The sequence below is a fragment of the Geospiza fortis genome, unplaced genomic scaffold, assembly GCF_000277835.1.
Source record: "Geospiza fortis unplaced genomic scaffold, GeoFor_1.0 scaffold713, whole genome shotgun sequence".
NCBI classification, from domain to species: Eukaryota; Metazoa; Chordata; class Aves; order Passeriformes; family Thraupidae; genus Geospiza; species Geospiza fortis.
Window position 1 is genome coordinate 86114 of NW_005054706.1, and position 20078 is coordinate 106191.

Below are 20078 nucleotides of genomic sequence, written 5' to 3' on the forward strand. Positions count from 1 at the left end.
CCTGTGCCCTGAGGAGGGTTCCTGTGCTCTGGAGAGGGCTCCTCTGCTTTCCAGGGAGGCAGGAGAGATTTCCTCACCATCACCTGCAGGCTCTGACAGCAGAGGTGTGAGAGCACAAACTGCAGGCAGGAAAAACAGAACTCAGCATCAATGACATCTTCCCCAACCTGGAGGAATTACAGAATCACCAGGTTGGAAGAGACCTTCAAGTCCATTCCAACCCCAACACCTCAGCTAAACCCTGACACCCAGTGCCACATCCAGGCTTTGTTAAACACACCCAGGGATGGGGACTCCACCACCTCCCCGGGCAGAACATTTCAGAACTTTATCACCTTTTTTGTAAAAAAACTTTTTCCTGCTATCCAACCTGTATTTCTCTTGATGCAGCTTGAGGCTGTGTGCTCTCATTCTCAGTTGCTGCCTGCAGAAAGAGACAAACACCCCCTGACTACAACAGCCTTTCAGGGAGCTATGGAGTAACAAGGTCACCTCTGAGTTTCCTTTTCTCCAGGCTGAACAACCCTATGAGGAGCTGCTGAGGGAGGGTTTTGATCTGATCTGAGAAAGTGGGAATGGAATTTTTACTGCCCCAAACAGCCTTTAGTACTGGAGCTGCTACTGTAGAACATGTGAGAACAAACAAACAAGAAAAAAATGTATAACCATGCAGGGTGATGCCTCAGGTTTAGCTTTGTATTTTTTTTTTCAGATTCTGTGCTGCTTTAGTGTGTAGGCCTAAGCTTCATAGAATACATTTCTATCCTCAGACATTCCTTCTGATGGAGAAAAAACCCAGCTTTGCTCAGTTTCATTTCTTCCCCTCAGCTGCAGCCCCTCAGAAAACTCCAAAGTGCTCGTGCACCTCCCTGAGCCCACGTCAAAGGTGTGAGGACATTGATCTTGTCATTTCCTTGGGTCACTTTGGGAATTCTCCAGATTCCTCTCTTTAGGATGTTTCCCCTGCCTCTAAACTATTCATTCTCGTCCTGATGCCTCAGGTTTTGGCTTTTATATTTTCAGATTCTGTGCTGCTGTAGTGTGTGGGTCTGGGCTTCTCATGAGGGGATGGTGAGCTCTGTGCACAGAGCAGGGAGACAAAACAATTCCTGCTCCAGCTGGGCACCAAGGACAAATGATCCAAATCTCAGCCCCAAGAGCACAAACCCCGTGGGCTGGAGAGAGAAAAACAAGCAGGGTGGGACTGCAGGGGCTAAAGCTGGGATGGGACAATGAACTGCAAGGTGCAAATGGAGCAGAACTGTGAGCAGTGACAGACCCTATGTCTATTTTGGGGCCATTTTGGTTCATCTTGGCTGCAGCCCTGGCTGGGCTCTTGTGCTGCCCAAGGTGCATCCATGGAGGAGATGCTTTTAATAAATCCCTGCTTTATTCTTTAGCTCTGCCCAGCCTCTGTTCCAGGGCAGCCTTCCCAAGGCATCCAGGGCACATTTTAGGGGAGCTGTTTCCACCAGGGCTGGGCTCACCCTGCATTGCTGGTGCCTGTCCCATCCTCATCCCAGGAATTAAGCAGAGTTGTCAGAGCTTGCTGCAGGATCCAACCCGGGGAAAAAAAACCTGTATTATTGGTATGCAAGACCAACCCACTCTCAGCTATCCCTTGACAGAACTGTCCAGCTGGAGAAAGTTCTTTTTATCAGGAGTTATGAGGTGTTTGTTGAAGTCACACGTTGGGTGACCCAAGGTCATGCAGGGATCTTGGCAGGGAACTTCTCTGTCTTTGGGACAGTTTATCCAAGGGGAGAGGCTCTGGACAAGTTTATTTTTCCCTATTTTCTCCAACTGGCCTAATACCCCACTGCCACCTTCAGGGCTCCTTTGGCACTTTTGTCCTCTAAGGGATATCTGAGGGCAACAAAGCTCTGATGAACACAGTTAAACTTAGGTGAGACAAACTTTGATTTACTGCTTAGAAAACTAAAATATATTCCTGCAGGCTGCTTTTTTATTTAGATGAGTATTTATAGCATACATTGATTATTCCAACCCAGCTCAATTTTAAGGTCTTTATAATGTAGGGGATGAGTTTTTGATTTTTTTTTTTTAATTTTTACTCTGCATATTGTGTCCTCAAGTCCATCATTTGACAAACGTTACCTTGGAGTAGTAGAATATCTTTATATATTACCTCTTCACATTTAATTTAGCTTTAAAAATATTTCTGCAAGCAAAAGAGGCTGATAAATCAGACTTTTAGTTGCATTTCTTGTTTTCATGAATTCCAATTCTGCAAAATCTAGCAAGGTAAAATCCAGGCTCCTGGAAATTGATGGGAAAATTTCCTTCGAATTTTGTGCCCTTACATGGCAGAAGCTTCACCTACTTGAAATGCAAAAATGCAAAATTTTCAAGCATTCAGTTGTGAGGCAGCAGATTCTTTATTTTCTGAGCACCCTTTTCTCTATTTTTTAAAACTGCACAGTGCTAAATGTAAGTTTACATTACACAGAGACATTTGCATGTGATGAATTATGGAAATAGGTGAAATATGGAGCTGGAGTAGAACCTTCAGGACTTGAAGTGCTCCGGGATCTTCAGGGCTCCCTGAAAATCCCTGGGGATTCCTGAAGAGCAGGAAAAACCCCAGTGGAGAGGTTTTCATTCCTCATATCAGAAACAGAGAAAATAGGCTCCTCTGAAGGAGGGAACTGCAGAGTTTTGGGGAAAAACCAATGTTTTTGATGTGTGACCTTCTGTGGTGGTGCATGGGCTTTGTTCTGCAGGCAGCAGTTCTGTTTTCCCAACAGGAACTGAACCCACTCTGCGAGGACCTTTTGGGGTCAGGTATTTGTACAAGGCTTAGGCTGCTTTCAAGAAAAGGAAAAAAATAAGATCAAACTATCTTCAGCTTCTCTAACTGTATTTTCTTCTGTTTTGAACAGAGTTTTTAGATCTTTTTTTAGGAGTTCAGTTTATAGATAAGTATTCTTCAGGTGGCTTAAAAAGAATCCTTGAGAATTATTATTTTTAAAGAAGTCAGTTAAAAAACATTTCACCTGATATTATATAACCCAAGTACAGCTTCCTCTTCATTTCTGAATGAAGTCTGTGAATAATGATCATGACCAAAGCATTTCCCCTTTGCAAATACTTCAGATGTCAGGGCTGGATGCTGTGTTTGGCATCTCCAGTGTTCCTCAGGTTTCAAGGGTGGTAAAAACTAAAGAGAGAGTGAGAGGAGTTAATAAAAAAGCCATTGGAGACGGGTTTTTGTCAATGGGATATTACAATTGAGCAGATGTGTAATAAAAATTGGATATTTTGAAGTGATCAGCTTGGTGAGAGGAGAAGGAACCGCATTGCCTTTGCTAAATCTCCTGCATCCCCTGAAAACCTAAAAGCGAAACCCACCCCAGAGCCCTGGTTTCTGATAAATGTAACACAAATAGAATATTTGACTAAAAAACACCTTAAAACCATCTTGGTTTGGATTCAGAGAGGTGCAGAAATTACTCAGGGTCACTTCTCCCATCAATGCCTGAGCTGAATTAAGTGTAAATATTTTGAAACCCCTGTGAGTGCATTCTGGTGGGTGTGGGAGCTGCCAAATCTCTCATCCTGAGAGCACTTGTTGGCATTTTTTCAGTAAAGTGGAACTCTAATCAACACCCTCATTTTAAAAATTACTTGACTGCACTTCCTGCATTTATTTAAAAAAATTGAGCATCTTTATTTATCATTTATAGGAAATGACATTAACAGGCTGCCTAAAAGATCTGGTAAATTCTGGAGTCTCTGGGGCTGAAAAGATATGAAATATACATGGAAATATATGAAATATGAAAAGAGAAATAAAGGCAATGGTTATTCTTTGGGCTTTTTCCATACCATCCACAGAATGAAAAAAAAATTCTTTTATTTCCAAATGCCTGAAGCTTTATAGAGTGAAAGTGTAGGGGAAAGCAGAACTTCTGATGCTTTTAAGGCAAGAGGGCTTCCCAGCAAACTGGACCATGGGGATGCTCAGCAGTCAGGGATTTTACCTTCCCACAGGGTGGGATGGTTTTCCACACCCAAAACACTCCAGAACAATAATACAAAACATCCTCCTTCCCTGACAATTAAGAGAAATGAAGAAGTGAAGAAAAAGGTGCTGCTCCCAAGAGATATTGGGATTTAATGATACTTGGCCTCTTATCAATACCTTTTAAAAGGAGATTTTGTGATTAAATATCAATATCTTTCTACAAATGTTTCCAGCTTGCCAGTTTCCCAAAGTCAAGCTACCAATCCACTGAAGACAATTTTTGTTTCCCATCACTCAGACACAAAATTGTTCCAGATACTTTTTTTCCTCCCCAAAACCATGTTATGATAAGGATAGAAATGATTTTATATGAAAAATATCTCTGGGATATTCTGTGTACTTAATACTGGCAAGTATCTCCTTCCATATGCTCCAGAACTAAATTAATGGAAAGCTGATACATATTTCAAGGGATTTGAATCCTGCCCTCAGAAAATGCTGACAGGGAAGTGAATTCAAAGCCTCTGGATTTCCCTGTCCCCTGTTGTGCCAGGCTGAGTGAGGGAACTTTGAGGGTGAAAATGAATCAAAGAGAATCCCAGGCTCAGGAGGGTGAAAGTGGAAGTCAAAGACACGTTCAGACCCCTCAGGACCCTGCTCTGGGTTTGGTTCTGCCCTTCCCACAGGTGCTCACTCATCCCTGCTCAGCCAGCACTCTGCACTGGAGAGGGATCTTTGGATAAATTTATTTATTCTTTTCTAAATTTATTTATTCTTTCTAAATTCATTTATTCTTTTTTTAACCAAGGCACAATCACAGAGTGGCTTGGGTTGGAAAGTGGAAATCAGAGACACTTTCAGACCCTTCAGAACCCTGCTCTGGGTTTGGTTGCTGCCCTTCCCACAAGCACTCACTCATCCCTGCTCAGCCAGCACTCTGCACTGGAGAGGGATCTTTGGATAAATTTATTTATTTTTTTTAACCTAGGCACAAACACAGAGTGGTTTGGGTTGGAAAGGATCTTACCTTTCCATCTTACCATCCAGTGCCACCCCCTGTCATGGGCAGGACACCTTCCACTGTCCCAGGTTGCTCCAAAACTCCATCCAACCTGGTCCTGGACACTTCCCACTGTCCCAGGTTGCTCCAAAACTCCATCCAACCTGGCCTTGGGCATTTCCAGGGATCCAGGGGTGGCCACAGTTTCTCTGGGAGCCTGTGCCAGGATTTTCTGCCCTCTGTGAACACCTGTAGTAATTGCATATCCTCTGAATAGAGGGAGACATGGTTCTCCCAGGAAAATCCTGGGAAGCTGTGTAGAAGCTGTAAGAAACCTAGAGGAAAGAATTCAGACAATTATTCTCTCTCTTTCTGTAACCATTGTTTATAGATATGGTTCTCTAGGGTGTGCTATTCATAGTTGTAGTGTGAGAGAAGATTGCTAAAGGCCAAGCAGGTCTTAGTCCACCATTGTTTCTAAAAGAACTGTAGATTTCTAATAATAATGTGTCTTTTCATGCCTTCTGATGGTGGAGTCTCTGTATCACCTTTGGCTGTCCCCAGTACCCCTTCAGTGATATTTCATTATTTCCTCATGATTTCCTCAGTGGAGTACAACTGCACCTTGTGCCTCCTCCTGCAATCACACCAAGACAACCAAGATGCCCCTAAATTTTAGATTAATGAGCGTAGGAATATTTTACTCATTAAAAGCAATGAGAGGAAGGAAAATAATTGCTCCTGTAAGTTCCTGGAGGATCCTCAAAGCCTGTTTTGCCCCAGCAAAACTTGATTTTGGATGCTGCCACAGGAACATGCAACTGGTGTGGCTCCGGTATGGAGGAAGGTGCTGTCCCATTTTAACTGGGTGCTCCTTGGCTGACAACACCCCCTGGGCAATTAGCATTTCAATAGCTGGAAAGTGATCCCAGCTATAGTGCTGGCCTCCAAAGGCAGCAATGAATAAACAAAACTCCGAGTATTTAGGTCCTTCTTCTCCCGAGTTTCCATTCTCCCAATGAATTTACTGTATTCAGCCCTCTGGAAGTGACATTAGCAGAAGGTAGCAGAGAGAGTGCCTAGCAACCCACAGAAACCCCAAAGAGAGGTGGAAAGGAAGTGATTTTCATGTAATTATTCACCCCTACAAAAGCTGCTGTCAGGTAGACACTAGAAACATAGCTGTTTTATTCTTCCCCTAACCTACTTTGAATCTTTTGAGAATCACCACCATTAAAGAGAGGGAAAAAAGAGCTTAATTCAGCCATTTTCTGCCTGGCCGTTTAAGTGCTGTTTTCCTGCTCTAATGAAGGCTCTGCTTTCAGAAGCTGTGTTGTTTAGAAAGCCCTGGGTAGTAAACTTCAGCCACAAACTCACTCCTGCATCCAAAACTCACCATTTCTGTTGCTGCCTCCCCACAATGCACAGCTCATATTTTGTTTGGGTTTAATTCCCCATTTAATGGCATTTCCCACTGAGCTGGGAGAGATAAATTAATTTATTTTTTCCAAGAAGGCATTTGGGGACAGGGGGCAGGGGCTAAAGAGTTTAATTTATTTTAGGTAACGTGGTTGGTGCCAGGCTGCTTGGATGGATCCAGTGGGTTTTTTAACTTTATTTTCTTCAGCCAGGCACCCTAGCTTTGCCCTCAGCCACAACTCCTTGGAGCTGAGGCTGCTTGCAGATAACTGAGGGATATTTCTGTGCTGGTCTTGCCATCTGGAGGAGCCTGGAGGAGCCGAGCTTCACTTGGCCAACATCACAGCAAACACTCCTCCACGGATGGCTGTCACAATGCTGCCACTTGGAGCAGCCCCAGGCACATCTTCAGTGGACAGTCTGATTTGTAGCCTCATTTTTCCACATTCACACTCCTAGCAGAGGTTCAATAAATGCAGAGAGGATAAAAGATGTTGAAAGCTGACTTTTGAAGGGCTGTATCCATTGGAAAATAAATATATCAGAAGTAAGTTTTATCAGAGATTGTGTTTGTTCAGACAGCAACATCCAGAGTCATTTATGGTGAAGAGCATCCTAAAAATTCTCAGGGCTTTAACTTGTGTCTGTAGCTAAAGTAATATTCTGCTTTAAAATTGTATTATAACAGTCTGTTTTACTGACTGAGTGTTTCAAGGGTCTAGTTCCAAGTGGAAAACTGTATTTTCATACTCAGCAGAAAGGTTTTCATTGGGACCCCGGGGATTAACTGGTTTAATTTTATGAAATAACTTCTTTTGTCTGATTTTTTAAACACAAAATGTCTCTTAAATTACCTGTGTTCAGAAGATTTGTAGTCTTTTTTTTTTAATTAAACATATACCAAGACTATTTTATAATCAAATAAGTTTTCATATTTGACAATTTTTTAGTCAAATATGGTAAACTATAACTAAACTAAACTATTATGAACGATACAGGTACAACAACTGTGTTGACAATGTGGAAAAATGAAGATAATAAAGTTTATTCTCCCCTGTTTGATTTTGGATGCAGGATTGATAGGAATGAGATAAAATCAGTGTGCTGCTGTCAGGGAACAGAGGATGCATGCAAGGAATGGATTTATTCCCTTTGAACGTCTGCATCCCCCAAGTGTTTGGGCTGTTTTGTGAATAGAACAGAGCCTTGACCTCTGTATTCTGAATTTTGGCAGCTGCACAGCCCAGACACTCAGCTGATTTCTGTGTGCGCTGCGATTTAAGAAAAAATTTCTCTTGATTGCAGGAGAGTGACTGGAGAGTAAATGCAAACTGGTTGGGTTTATTTTCCTGCCTCTGCACGGGGATTTGGGTTGCTGGCAGTGAATTGTGGTTTGCTCTTTGTGCATAACCCAAAGGTGCTGCACCTTCCTGCTCAGCTGGGCGGATGTGGCACCTCAGCCTCTCCTCCATCCCTTTCACACAGCGCTGGAAACACCCAAACTGCATCTCTGCCTGCCTTCCTGGGGCTGTCATGGCAATATAGGACATTTTTCAGCCTGAGGAACAGGGGAAGTGTTAAAGGAAGCAGCCAGGTGTAGATCTGTTGTCTCCCTCCCAGTGTGTGCAGCTCCCTCTCTCCGCCCTGCTGCCACACCAGGCCCAACAGAGGAGGCTGGGATGTGGCTGGATGTTCTTTATCATGAAAAAGCCAAAAAAAATCACTTTATTGCAAAAAAAACCAACAAACAGAGGTCAAATGCTCAGTCCTCCACTACTATCTATTTTAGTATTATTCCTGGAAACATATTTATATGTATACATAAATATATTTATATATATTCATAAAGATGGGACTTGTAGCAGAGGAGTGTAATGAAATGCAATTTAGGGAATGCTTGTTTTCATTGCACATTACAGCAGAAAACTCTTAGTTCCCTGGTGTCACCAAAAGTTCAGCTTGGGGATAAAATTGTCCTTTATTGGAGAGACCTGGGATGTAAGACCGGAACAGGGAGTGCTGTAAATAGGAAATATTAAAGCTCACTGTGTGGGCAATAACAGCAAGGGCAGAACACCCTGGTGGCATCTGTTTCTCCATGTGAGTGAACTCTGAATTTTTGGGGTGTTCTCAGCACGAGCAGCCCATGTTTCCTGTGGGGTGAAACCAGCAATTCCCCCTGGTTTTTAATCCCAGCTTCACAGTCAGGTGCTCCAGCTGGGCACTGAAAGCAGCTCCAATGATCCACTGATGGAAAAGGACTTCCCAGGATGCTGCAGATGAAAGCACAGGGTGGAATTGGAACTTTGTCTTCTTCACAAAGCTATTAGAAACTGCTTTTTACATCCTATTTTTTTTTAGCATTTATTTTGGGGGCTTCCTATAGTTTATGTCAGAAATTGTTCTGAGCTCTTCCAGCAGTGCTTGGAGCATTTTAGATCAACAGAGAGGAGGAGTAGAGGTCACACCACAGATGAGGTTGAACAAAGCTTTGTATGTTTTTAGTTTTTTGAACAGCTCGGTTGCAGAACCTGATCCACCGATTTTGAATTAAGGTTTTGAATTAAGACCTTGGAACCGCCAAGACTTTTTCGAACAATGACTTGTAACTATTGTCAGGTGTAATTTATACCCTTTGAACTGACTGGATTTTCACAGCATTAAATTGCTGTGTTGTGATATAGCAATGCTTAGTGCAAGCAGGAAAATGCTTTAAGTAGGTAATAAGCAGAAATATTATAGTAAGGCTACAAAACACAAGTAATAAATGACACGATTATGAAGGTTTCTTTTTAAATGAACAGAGAGGGGGAATTGTGGGAATCCACAAAATCAGAGGGTTTTGGGAAAGCTGCAAAAGGCCTCAGAGACAGCGGAACTGTGATCAGAGCTAAGCAGTAGCCATGAGATTGGTCAGCAGAAAAATTATTTAAACTGTAGAAAAGCAAGGACAAATAGAACAATGGTCTGTGTATTAACACTTGTCCAGAATAAATCCCTAAGGTGCTGAAAAGTTTATCTAGCAAGATATTAGGAAGTTCTAAGCTTAATAATGAAGCTCTGTGCGTTGTGTTTTAAGGCTCACAAGTAGGTATTGTATTTGAAATAAGCAAGCATTGTTTAACCAAAGGTACGTGTGCTTATAGTGGTTGGATAGAACTACTGTCAATATGCTTTTGCTTTGTGTGATTGGTCAAAAAACTTACAAAGTGAGTTGTAACATGAAGTTCTGTGTCTGCTGCCTGGGATGTGAGCTGCTGGCATCTTCCCATTGTCATAACCATGTAATGAGGCTGGTGCTGGAAAATAAAACAGCTCAAGGCACGTTCCTAGCAGTCTCATCCTGTTTGTGATTTGTACACAGCCCCTGCCAGCGATACTCTCCCACCTCATTCCACAGGAGAGGAAGGAAGCTTTTGTTAGGGAGAGCTCTAGCAGGTACTTTTGAAATGCTTTGATTCTCCAAAAGGTTTTGTTAGTGCTCTTAATTAAACCTGTTGCTAATTGCCCCATATCTGCTGGGGTCACTCTTGTAGTGCAGGTGTTACCTCAAGGTCAGAACTTCACATTTTGCTGGTTTCCTACAGTCCTGTCATACCTAAACTTATCTGGCAACAGGTTGTTTTATTCAGGCATTTATGATAAAATTCTGCAGTTATTCTATGCCCTAACCTTGAAATTTCATTTATTATCTCCTGACAGCCACGGCTTTATTTTTAAAATTCTCATTTGAAACTGAAGGCAAACTGCTTTTTAAAATACAAACACTGCAGAGGTTCATCAAAAAGTAATGAATAATTTAAATTAAAAGAAAACCTGGAGTGATTGCTTGTTCTCTGATAACAAAATGGGAAATAAATGACTGTCAACATTTGGAACATCATATTTTAAAGAGCAAGCACAGGTTTTAACTGGTCTGTGAGTTCCCCCATATTCTCAGGCAGTGCTTCATGATGGGATTGTCACTTACACTCTGGAATTAAGGATGCTTTCAGCTTTGGTGTTCAACCTCACTGTTAAGAATGAGGGGAGAAAAAAATAAAATTAGATATTTATGCAGATCTCAGCCAGTGCTTGGGCTTCAATGTGAGATTAATACCTTTGATTTTGACAGGAATTCAGGAGTTCTCAAGGGAGCAAACTGAGCTGTGTGGGCTGTAGGAAAGGCCAGGGACAGACAGAGAACCAAAATATTGATTTTATTTGCTGGGAGAACCCTCCTGGTGTTCCACTGTTGTTCCTGTTCACGTGGAGACCCTTGGATGTGGCAGTGCCCCCGGCTCAGCCATGACTCTGGAGCCCCAGGCTGTCACCTGGGCAGTGTCCCAGGGATCTGAGCAAGGGAACTTCACAGAAACCTCTGAGATGGAATGTAAAATGCTGCCAAAGGAGAAGGGGGGATGTTTGTGCTGCTTTCCCCCCACGAGAGAAGCTGCACATCAGCCCCTGGGCTGTCAAATGAACCTTCTCAGGTGACAACAGAATATATTTTCTTTTTTTAAAAAAGCCCTGCCTATCTTTTGGGAGGAGCAGACTGAACATAGCTGCCTGATTTCCCCATGTTGCCCAGACATGGAACAATTTTACACAAATTTTTTTTGCATTATTACAAAAAATGGAGTTATTCAGCTGTTTGTCATGGAGGAAGTGCCAGTTAAAGTCAGAGTGTCCTGGGAGATGCTTCCTGCATCCTCAGAGAGATTTCATAACAGCTGCACTGTAGCTTGTTCAAAATATATCCAGAGAGCACAGAAAATAAAGGGAGCGTACAAAGTTAGAGAAACCCCTGGAATCTGAGATATTGTGGTTTTTATTCCATGATTTTGGTTTTTTTTTCCAAAAGAAACAACAATTCCATGAATTGTTTTTTATTCCACCTGAAGGAATTGAGTTTTCATTCCATGATTTTGTTTTTTCCCAAAAGAAACAACATTTCCATGAATTATTTTTTATTCCACCTGAAGGAATTGCTTTTTATCCCATGATTTTGGGTTTTTTTCCAAAAGAAACAATTCCATTAATCGTTTTTTATTCCATCTGAAGGAATTTCTTTTTATCCCATGATTTTGGTTTTTTATCCAAAAGAAACAATTCCATGAATTGTTTTTTATTCCACCTGAAGGAATTGCTTTTTATTCCATGCATGATGGAAATAACCAACATCAGCACATCCCAGGTTGTCCCTGAGGTCTCTGCTTTGCTCAGGCACTGAGCTCAGCTCAGGACAGTTATGCAAGGTTTTGTTTTATCCCTCTCACCCCTTGCTTGGCCCTCTAAATTCACTGCATAAGGCTTGATCATCACAAAACTTCTGGCTCAGCCTTGCAAAGGGACTTATTTCTTATTTCTGCACTGGCCATGTGCTTCAGAAACCTCATTTGTTTTATTTTCAGTGTTTGGCATGACTCCATACAGAAAGACATTTATGTTGAGACTAAAATGAGGGGCTGTCACTCTTCTGGGGATTTTCAGTTTGGTTTGTTAAACTGTGGGGTTTTTAGTTGTATAAGAAGTGACTTTAATTCACTTTATCTGCAGCAGTTACTTTCTCCTTTGCTTTGGACACCCATTAGGGCACAGCCAAGTCAAGGAGCATGTGAGAAAAGGCTGCTGGAAGTGATTTATGGACATAACATCCCATAGAAACTTTATGGCAGGGACATGAAAAGAACCCAATTCTCCAGAGCAGGGCTGTGTTGTCTGCACTACAGCACATCCCCCTCCTTTCTTCCTTCTCCTGCTTCCATGGCCCGAGCCACAAAGGAGGCAGGGCATCCTCCAGACAGCAGCATCCTGTGTTTGGCCAGCAAAATTCATCTCCCTGGGCATAGAAAACACCCATGGAAATGGAGATTGTGTCCTAGACCTGTCACAAGAAGGCCAAATTGAGGTTACCCACACAGAGTTTAAATTTTGAGGGCGTTGCCAGACTTGAGAGTTGGATGTTGCAGAGCAGCACTTTCCATTTTTTAGTAGAAAATGCTCCTGTTTATTGTTTTGTAAGGTTCTGCCCTTTGAAATTGTGATTTTTCAAATATTAGGGTTAGTTATCAAAGTTTTTGAGCTTTAATTTTAGTCTTGTTTTGGCATGGAATCTTTTAATATGAGATGAAAAAAGCTAAAAAGTCTATTTACTTTCTTTAAGGTAGGAGCTGATAGAAACTAGAAAACTGTTCCAATCCCAAGTTTGTGAGTGCTAAATTCAATTTATTATCACTGACCTAAGGGTTTTCAAGGCTCAGAGTTCATGAAGGACTCTCAGGGTGTTCTCTGGTGTTCTCAGGTCCTTTCCTCATGGCACAGAAGTATTGAGCTGTGTCACCTTCCAGACAAATGTCCTCTTTGGTCTGCCCCAGGTCCTCCTCTGTGTCCCTGCCCATCAGAATGTCACTGCTCTGCATGGAAAGGGGAACAACTCCTGGTTTAAGGCAGACTCAGCACTCAGACATATCCCACCATGGTTTTGTGGCTGTGAGCTGGGTGGTGACAACTGGATTTGGGATTGGTGTCTGCAGGAGCCCATCAGGCTGGAATGAGAGCAACTTCCCCCCCTGAGGTGCCCTTTGGGAATGAGCAAACTGGGGTGACACAGGATAATGAACAATCAGACTAATGAACAATCAGATTAATGAACAATCAGACTAATGAGCAATTTGAGACCTCACCACATCCTCCTGCCACGAACTGAGCTCTGCAGTCTGAGGCTAAATGTCAGCTGGTCCCTGGCTGCTGGGCAAGGAGATGGAGAACTGATCTGAAATGCCATTTTCAGGGCTTGAAAGTGTTGGTGTGCCTGGCAGTTTACACCAGGCTTACTCCAGCTCTCGTGGTTTTTCAGCCACAGAAAATCTACCAGTGGTTTCTCAATGTATGTTTCTGTTTCCCACTTTGCTGACCACTTCTTGCCATTTTAGAAACCTGAAAAAGTTAAATGTCACTTGTCCTCTGAGCATACAACCCCAAAGAAGCTATGCAGATTGTATTATTCCATTCAGCAAATAAAATTGCTTCTCCATTCCTATTTAAACATCAGCCCTAAGTTCGGAGGGAATTTCTAGACTGATGTCATAGAGTGCAACAAAACCTGTCTTCAGTCTGATTCAGGTTTATAGAATATGTGAAAGTTTCCTTGCAGAAGAGGTTTCTCAGAGTGTTTGCCACTTTTTAGGCTGACTCCCTGTGGGATGTGATGGTCTTTTTTTTTCCTTTGAAGGACATAGCAGCACTTGTGATGCTCCTCTCAGTGCCCTGCCCTGCTGCTGGGGGAGGGCAGGGAGGGAAGGGAAAGGAAAAGGGAAAAGGGAAAAGGAAAAAGGGAATGGGAAAGGGGAAAAGGGAAAGGGGAAGGGAAAGGGAAAGGGGAAAGGGAAAAGGGGGGAAAAGGGAAAAGGGAAAAAAGGGAAAAGGGAAAATGGAAAGGGAAAGGAAAAGGAAAAGGGAAAAGGGAAAGGGAAGAAGGAAAGGGAAAAGGGAAACGGAAGAAGGAAAGGGAAAAGGGAAAAAGGGAAGGGGAAGATGAAAGGAAAAGGGGAAGGGAAAAGGAAAAGGGAAAGGGGGGAGGGGGAAAAGGGAAAGGGAAAAGGGGAAGGGAAAAGGGAAGGGAAAAGGGAAAAGGAAAACGGAAAATGGAAAAGGGAAAGGGGAAGGGAAAAGGAAAACGGAAAAGGGAAAAGGGGAAGGGGAAAGGGGAAGGGGAAGGGAAAAGGAAAGGGAAAAGGGAAGGGGAAGGGAAAAGGAAAACAGAAAAGGGAAAGGGGAAGGGAAAAGGGGAAGGGAAAAGGAAAAGGGAAAAGGGAACAGGGAAGGGAAAAGGGAAAGGGAAGGATCCGTGTGCTGATCTGCTTTCCCAGCTTTTGTCTGGGCCCCAGCAGAAGGAGCATTTTCAGCTGACCCACACTCCTCACAGCTTTTTGGGAGCTTCCAGTCTTGTTAAAGAGCCTGTCTGTCAAAAGGCTCTCTGTGTGCAGCTTTTCCCGGTGAAGCTCTGGGATGTAACCAGCTGTGTCTTATTCGGGGTGACAGCAACGAAACCCTTTAAGCCTCTGATGTAAATCAAATGTGATCTTAATGTTATTTCTAAACAGAAACACTCAACAGCTCCAGAGAGCAAGGTCTCACTTGATCAGCTGTAAAACAAACACATCCCCTTTGTGTGCTTAGGAGGATTTGATGGCTGCTATTAGTACTGAAATCACTGCTGTGCTCCCTCCTCCCTGGCTCCAGCTTCAGCAGGGAATGGCTGCACAGCCACTGCCTCTGATCAACACTCAGGCTTTGGTGTTTTGTCTGCTCTGCTGTAAAAAAAGGACTTAAAGAGATCATTTATCCCAGGAAAGCAGGATTTTGTTGGATGGCAGCTCTGTGGGTTTGGGGTCTCCATATCTCCATATCCAGGACTTCAAGGGGTACCTTCAGCTCCAGTGGGAACACACCCACACTGGTCAGGTGAAATAAATGGCTTTGTTGCAGTACTGTCAAAGTAAAATGAACCTGCTCATTAATGTTCCAAGGTTGCTCTGAGGAGAAGAATCTCACTGTGGCAACTCAGGCTTCATTTTCTCTGATTTAAAACTGTTTGCATCACTTTAGGATACAAATGTTCCCACAATGTCATTACAGAGCTACTGACTCATTCAGCTCTACAGAACTTTTATTTGTTGATTGTACAGTGACCAGAACTGTAATTTTGTGCCTGTTGGATCCATTAAATTTTGCTGAAAACATCCTTCCCTGGAAAAATTATCCCTTCTTTACCCAGCTTAATTTATGTATTATCTGTATTAATGTATTATCTTCTTATGTATTTATGTGCTATAGGAATAGCACATTTTGTCTTTATTCAATTACTAGAGCAATTATTCACACTAAAGTTTTAAATTTGAATAAATAACTTTCCAACACGAGTGATATAAATGCAGGTGATTCTATTTAGGCTGCAATTACTAAAACTATCTAAAAGCAATCAATGAATGGAATGGGTGAGGTTCTTTAGGAATTCTGTCTCCCTTTTCACTTTAGGCTGAGCCTGTAAAGACCAGCTGGGATGGAGAGGGGAATTTCCCTCTCAGCACGTTATTTATTTTTTTTTCAATTTATGATTTGTAAAAGCTTTGCCAGACCCTCCTAACCTGCAGAGCCACGTGTGCAGGTTTGCAGCCCACATTTGGCAGGAGGGGGATTTCTGCTGGCTGCTTTCTGAAGCTCTTCCTGCTCTCTGTCCCCAGGTGTGGGTGGATGCTGGCACACAGATCTTCTTCTCCTACGCCATCTGCTTGGGATGCCTGACAGCCCTGGGGAGTTACAACAACTACAACAACAACTGCTACAGGTAACACCCTCCAGCCTGGAGTTCTGCTCTTGGGGTGCCATTTGGAACCACTGCCCTTCCCCTTTTTCCATGGATAACCATAACCACACGTGGTTTGGTAGGACAGAGATCTGTAATGTTTCCTGGAATTGTTGACGGTGGCCACAAGGGTGTTTGGGTGAAGGAAGAGATGTAGATCCTTAACTTCATTACAGAAGGCTTGATTTATTATGTTATGGTATATACATCTATTATAACTATACTAAAAAGAAAAAGAAAGGAGAGTTTCTAGAAGCTGCTAAGCTAAGCTAAGAAAAGTGAAGAATGAATAACAAACTTCGCTCTCCCGGACTGTCTCCAAGAAAGCTCAGTTCTGGATTGGCCACCAACTCTAAACATCCAAACTGGCCCAATCCAGGCAGACCTGTTACATTCCACAGCAGCAGATAACCTATTGTTTATGTCTGGTTGCTGAACTTCTCAGCTTCAGCAAGAAAATCTTACGAGAGGATTTTTCATGAAAGAAATGTCTGTGACACTGGAATGGCTGCAGAGGAACTCTGCTCCAAAATGTGGTGTTTTCATCCCTTTTGGTCAAATCTGAGCCTTCCACAACCCCTCAGCACGCACAGAGATAGAAATGTCATGTAAAAATACAGGATTTCAGACAGGTATCATTGAATAACTCACTTCCTCTCAAACCATGACACTGTGTGCATTACTTAAGCTGCTTTTTGAAAAGTACTTCCAGAAATTGCCATTAAAAATCACCTCAGTTTGGCCCCTGCTCTGACTGCCACTTTTCCCCCATTTTTTTGGAAGCTTGCAGTCCCCAACTCAGATGGAATGGAGGGCATTTCATGGCTTATCTCTATTCCCATAAGCACACACACATGGTTTTGTAGGACAGAGATCTGTAATGCTCCTTGGAATGGCTCCAGAGGAACTCTGCTCCAAAATGTGGTGTTTTCATCCCTTTTGGTCAAATCTGAGCCTTCCACAACCCCTCAGCACGCACAGAGATAGAAATGTCATGTAAAAATACAGGATTTCAGGCAGGTATCATTGAATGTGTGTGCATTACTTAAGCTGCTTTTTGAAAAGTGCTACCAGAAATTGCCATTAAAAATCACCTTAGTTTGGCCCATGCTCTGACTGCCACTTTTCCCCATTTTTTGGGAAGTTTGCAGTCCCCATCCCAAAGGGAATGGGGGGCATTTCATGGCTTATCTCTGTATTCCCAAGGAGGGAATTGTCAGTGACTTCAGGAGGTTTTCATCTCTCCTGAGTCAGTGGCCAAAGGATTGATCTGCACAAAATCCCTGTTCCACATTTCTGGCATGGGCAGCAATATGAGCACTAATCTTTTCTGCTGAAATTCATGGTTATTGAATTAGTTCTCCTAAAATTCCTACAAGGAATTTTGGTTGTAGTGACTCCATTGAGATCTCCAGAGAGAGAATTAAAATTTCATTTTTCTGTAAAGGAAATAACGCAGTCCAAAAGTGAAAGAACCCTAAACAAACCACACCAAACCCCCAAATTGATTTAAATTCTAAATTACAGTTTTACTTGGACACCTCAGGAGGCGGTTTTAGGAAATGCTCCTTCTTTCCATGTCTTAGCAAGACAAAATGTTTTGCTGCAGAAAGTGGTGTGAGTCTTTCAGAGCTGCTGCTAATGAACCTTTTCCCTAATTAGCACAAGCTTAGCAAAGACACCACTCCTCTCCTAGCTTACTCAGTTTTATTTATATTTCTTTCCAGCTGTATCCCAGCTAGAAACTGTCAGTGCCTCAAGGAGTGCAGGAATTTCCTGAGGCTTCTTTTTCCATACAAAAAGCAGGAGTTTGGATTTATGGGATTTTCTTTCCTTCTCCCTGACCCTGGGGCTCTGCTCTGAAGCTCCAGAGCAGGATGCTGCAGCCAAACACCTTTTGCTCCATCCAGGCTCCACAATTCCCCTCACAAAACATTTCCCAAATTTCCCAGCTAGGAAATGGATGTTAATGTGTCCTGACATGTGATTTTTAATGAGTCTGAGGGAAGGGGGAGAGGACAGCAGTGAAGAACAAGAGCAGAATGTGGCCAAGCTGGGCAGGGCAAGACATAAACAGAGCTCTGATGTGAAAACCACGTCACAATTTTTTATTCTAACCAGCACTTTAAAATAATAAAATCAAGCTGGGTTGTTTTTTCCTCCTGCAATCCCCACAATCTGATTGTGACATCATCGTTTTCTGCTCTTTTTTACTTCATTTACTTCCCTTTCCTAAGGGAAAATTGCAGGAGAAAATAATGGCAAGAGGTATTTTAGTGGGAAATGGGAAAGTCTGAACTGCACATGGGCCTTGTGAATTTAAAGATTTTAATTTAAAGATTTTAATTTAAAGAATTTAAAGATTTAAACCTGGTTTAATTCATTAATATGGTAAATGAATTGCAAAAGTCACTCCATGTCTTTGAATGGGAAATGAATTTTTATCATCCTTACGTATCTTTCATTGAAAAATATAACAGAGCTCTGATGTGAAAATGACAATTTTTTATTCTAACCAGCACTTTAAAATAATAAAATCAAGCTGGGGGTGTTTTCTCCTGCAATTCTCCCAGTCTGATTGTAACATCATTGCTTTCTGCTGTTTTTTACTCCATTTATTTTTTTCCCTAAGGAAAATAATGGCAAGAGGTATTTTAGTGGGAAATGGGAAAGTCTGAACTGCACGTGGGCCTTGTGAATTTAAAGCTTTCCATTTAAAGAATTTAAAGGTTTAAACCTGATTTAATTCATTAATGTGGTAAATGAATTGCAAAAGTCACTTCATGTCTTTGAATGGGAAATGAATTTTTATCATCCTTACGTATCTTTGATTGAAAAACATAAAAAATGCTCTTCCCTGGGTGTCCCAGAGTTTGGATCCCAAGTGACTCATCTGAGAAGGTGAAACCCTGGCAGTGTTTCCCCACAGGGATCACAGACAGGTGTACTGATGTTTCCTCTGATCTTTATCCACCTCAGAATCCCAAATCCATCCCCAGGTACAAGTCCAGGCTCAGCTCCCCTGTTCCCTCTGTGGAGCAGGAGATAAAGGAGAGATTTCACACATGGACAAAACCTTTAAGACCTGAACATTTGTCCTTTGTCAAGTTTCTAGCTTAGGAGGAAAAGAGAAATGGAAATTTCTCAACTGGGTTTTAAGGACCCCATAAAGGATCACAGACAGGTGTACTGATGTTTCAAGAGAAATGGGAATTTCTCAACTGGGTCTTGAGGAACCCACAAAGGCAAGGAAGGGACTGGAGGGATGCCAGGGGCTCTGTGGGCTCAGAGAGGCTCCTTAGGAAGGCAGGACGAATTTTCAGAAGTGTCCTGCCTGTCAGGCAGGGAGAGGAGAAGTGATGCACATCTTCAATTATTCAGGTGATTGGCAGGAGTTTAATTTGGAAGAATGTGAAGTTTTCATAAAAATTTGAAGTTTTCCTTTCACTTGAAATCAGTCTGGGCTTCAGTCAGGCTCTGATGTCCTCCTGCCAAGGGTGCACATAAAAAATTCATGTTGGCCTTCCCATGGTTCCTGAGCATTTGTGTTTTAAAACTCATTGGTTTCACAATCAATGGATCCAGATCCCCCTTCTGGTTTTTCTTCCCATAGCAGAAAAAAATCCCTGAATTACAGGGTACTTCTGCCTCTGAGATAAAAACCAGGAGCTGAGGGGTTGGTAGAACTCCTGCAAAGCCAAGGGAAGGGAAAGTGGAGGTTATATTTCTATGAGAGAAGCTGTGTTCAGTCTGTGACTGCCTCCCTGGGATGGAACCATCCAGCTGGGGTGGTGTTATCTGAAATGAACAGGACCTCCCTGGCTGGAGAGGATGAAAGTCCCACTTTTCCCATTTCCTTGGAGAATTGTGGAGAATTATCCTGCAGATAATTGGTACCACACTGCTGTGGTTTGCCAGAGTTCCCTGAGAGAACAGATCCCTGGGATCCTCTTGTTCTGTGGGGTTGTCCAGCTTGGCTCTGCCCCACTTTAAGGGGCTGATGCTTTGAGAAGGCTGCCCTAGAACAGAGGCTGGACAGAATTACAGAATAAATCAGGGTATGACCGTGTTCACAGGGGTCTTAGGATGAGGGAAGAGACGAGGATTTGACTCCATGTTTCAGAAGGCTGATTTATTATTTTATGATATATATTATATTAAAACTACACTAAAAGAATAGAAGAAAGGATTTCATCAGAAGGCTAGCTAAGAATAGATAAGGAATGATAACAAAAGCTTGTGGCTCGGACTCTCTGTCCAAGCCAGCTGGGCTGTGATTGGCCATTAATTAGCAACAACCACATGAGACCAATCACAGACCCACC

At 42.5% G+C, this 20078-nt stretch overlaps 1 protein-coding gene across 2 annotated transcripts in view; it reads left to right on the forward strand.

Moving 5' to 3' along the window:
• Positions 1 to 20078, forward strand: part of LOC102041595 (sodium- and chloride-dependent GABA transporter 3) — a 111531-nt gene that overhangs the window by 76089 nt on the left and 15364 nt on the right. For both annotated transcript variants that reach the window (XR_004082714.1, XM_005430914.2), the window contains exon 8: positions 15632 to 15735. Coding sequence is in view for 1 of the 2 variants with exons in the window: in XM_005430914.2 (XP_005430971.1) it covers positions 15632 to 15735 (104 nt within the window). In the remaining variant the exon portion in view is untranslated. The remainder of the gene's footprint in view (positions 1 to 15631; positions 15736 to 20078) is intronic.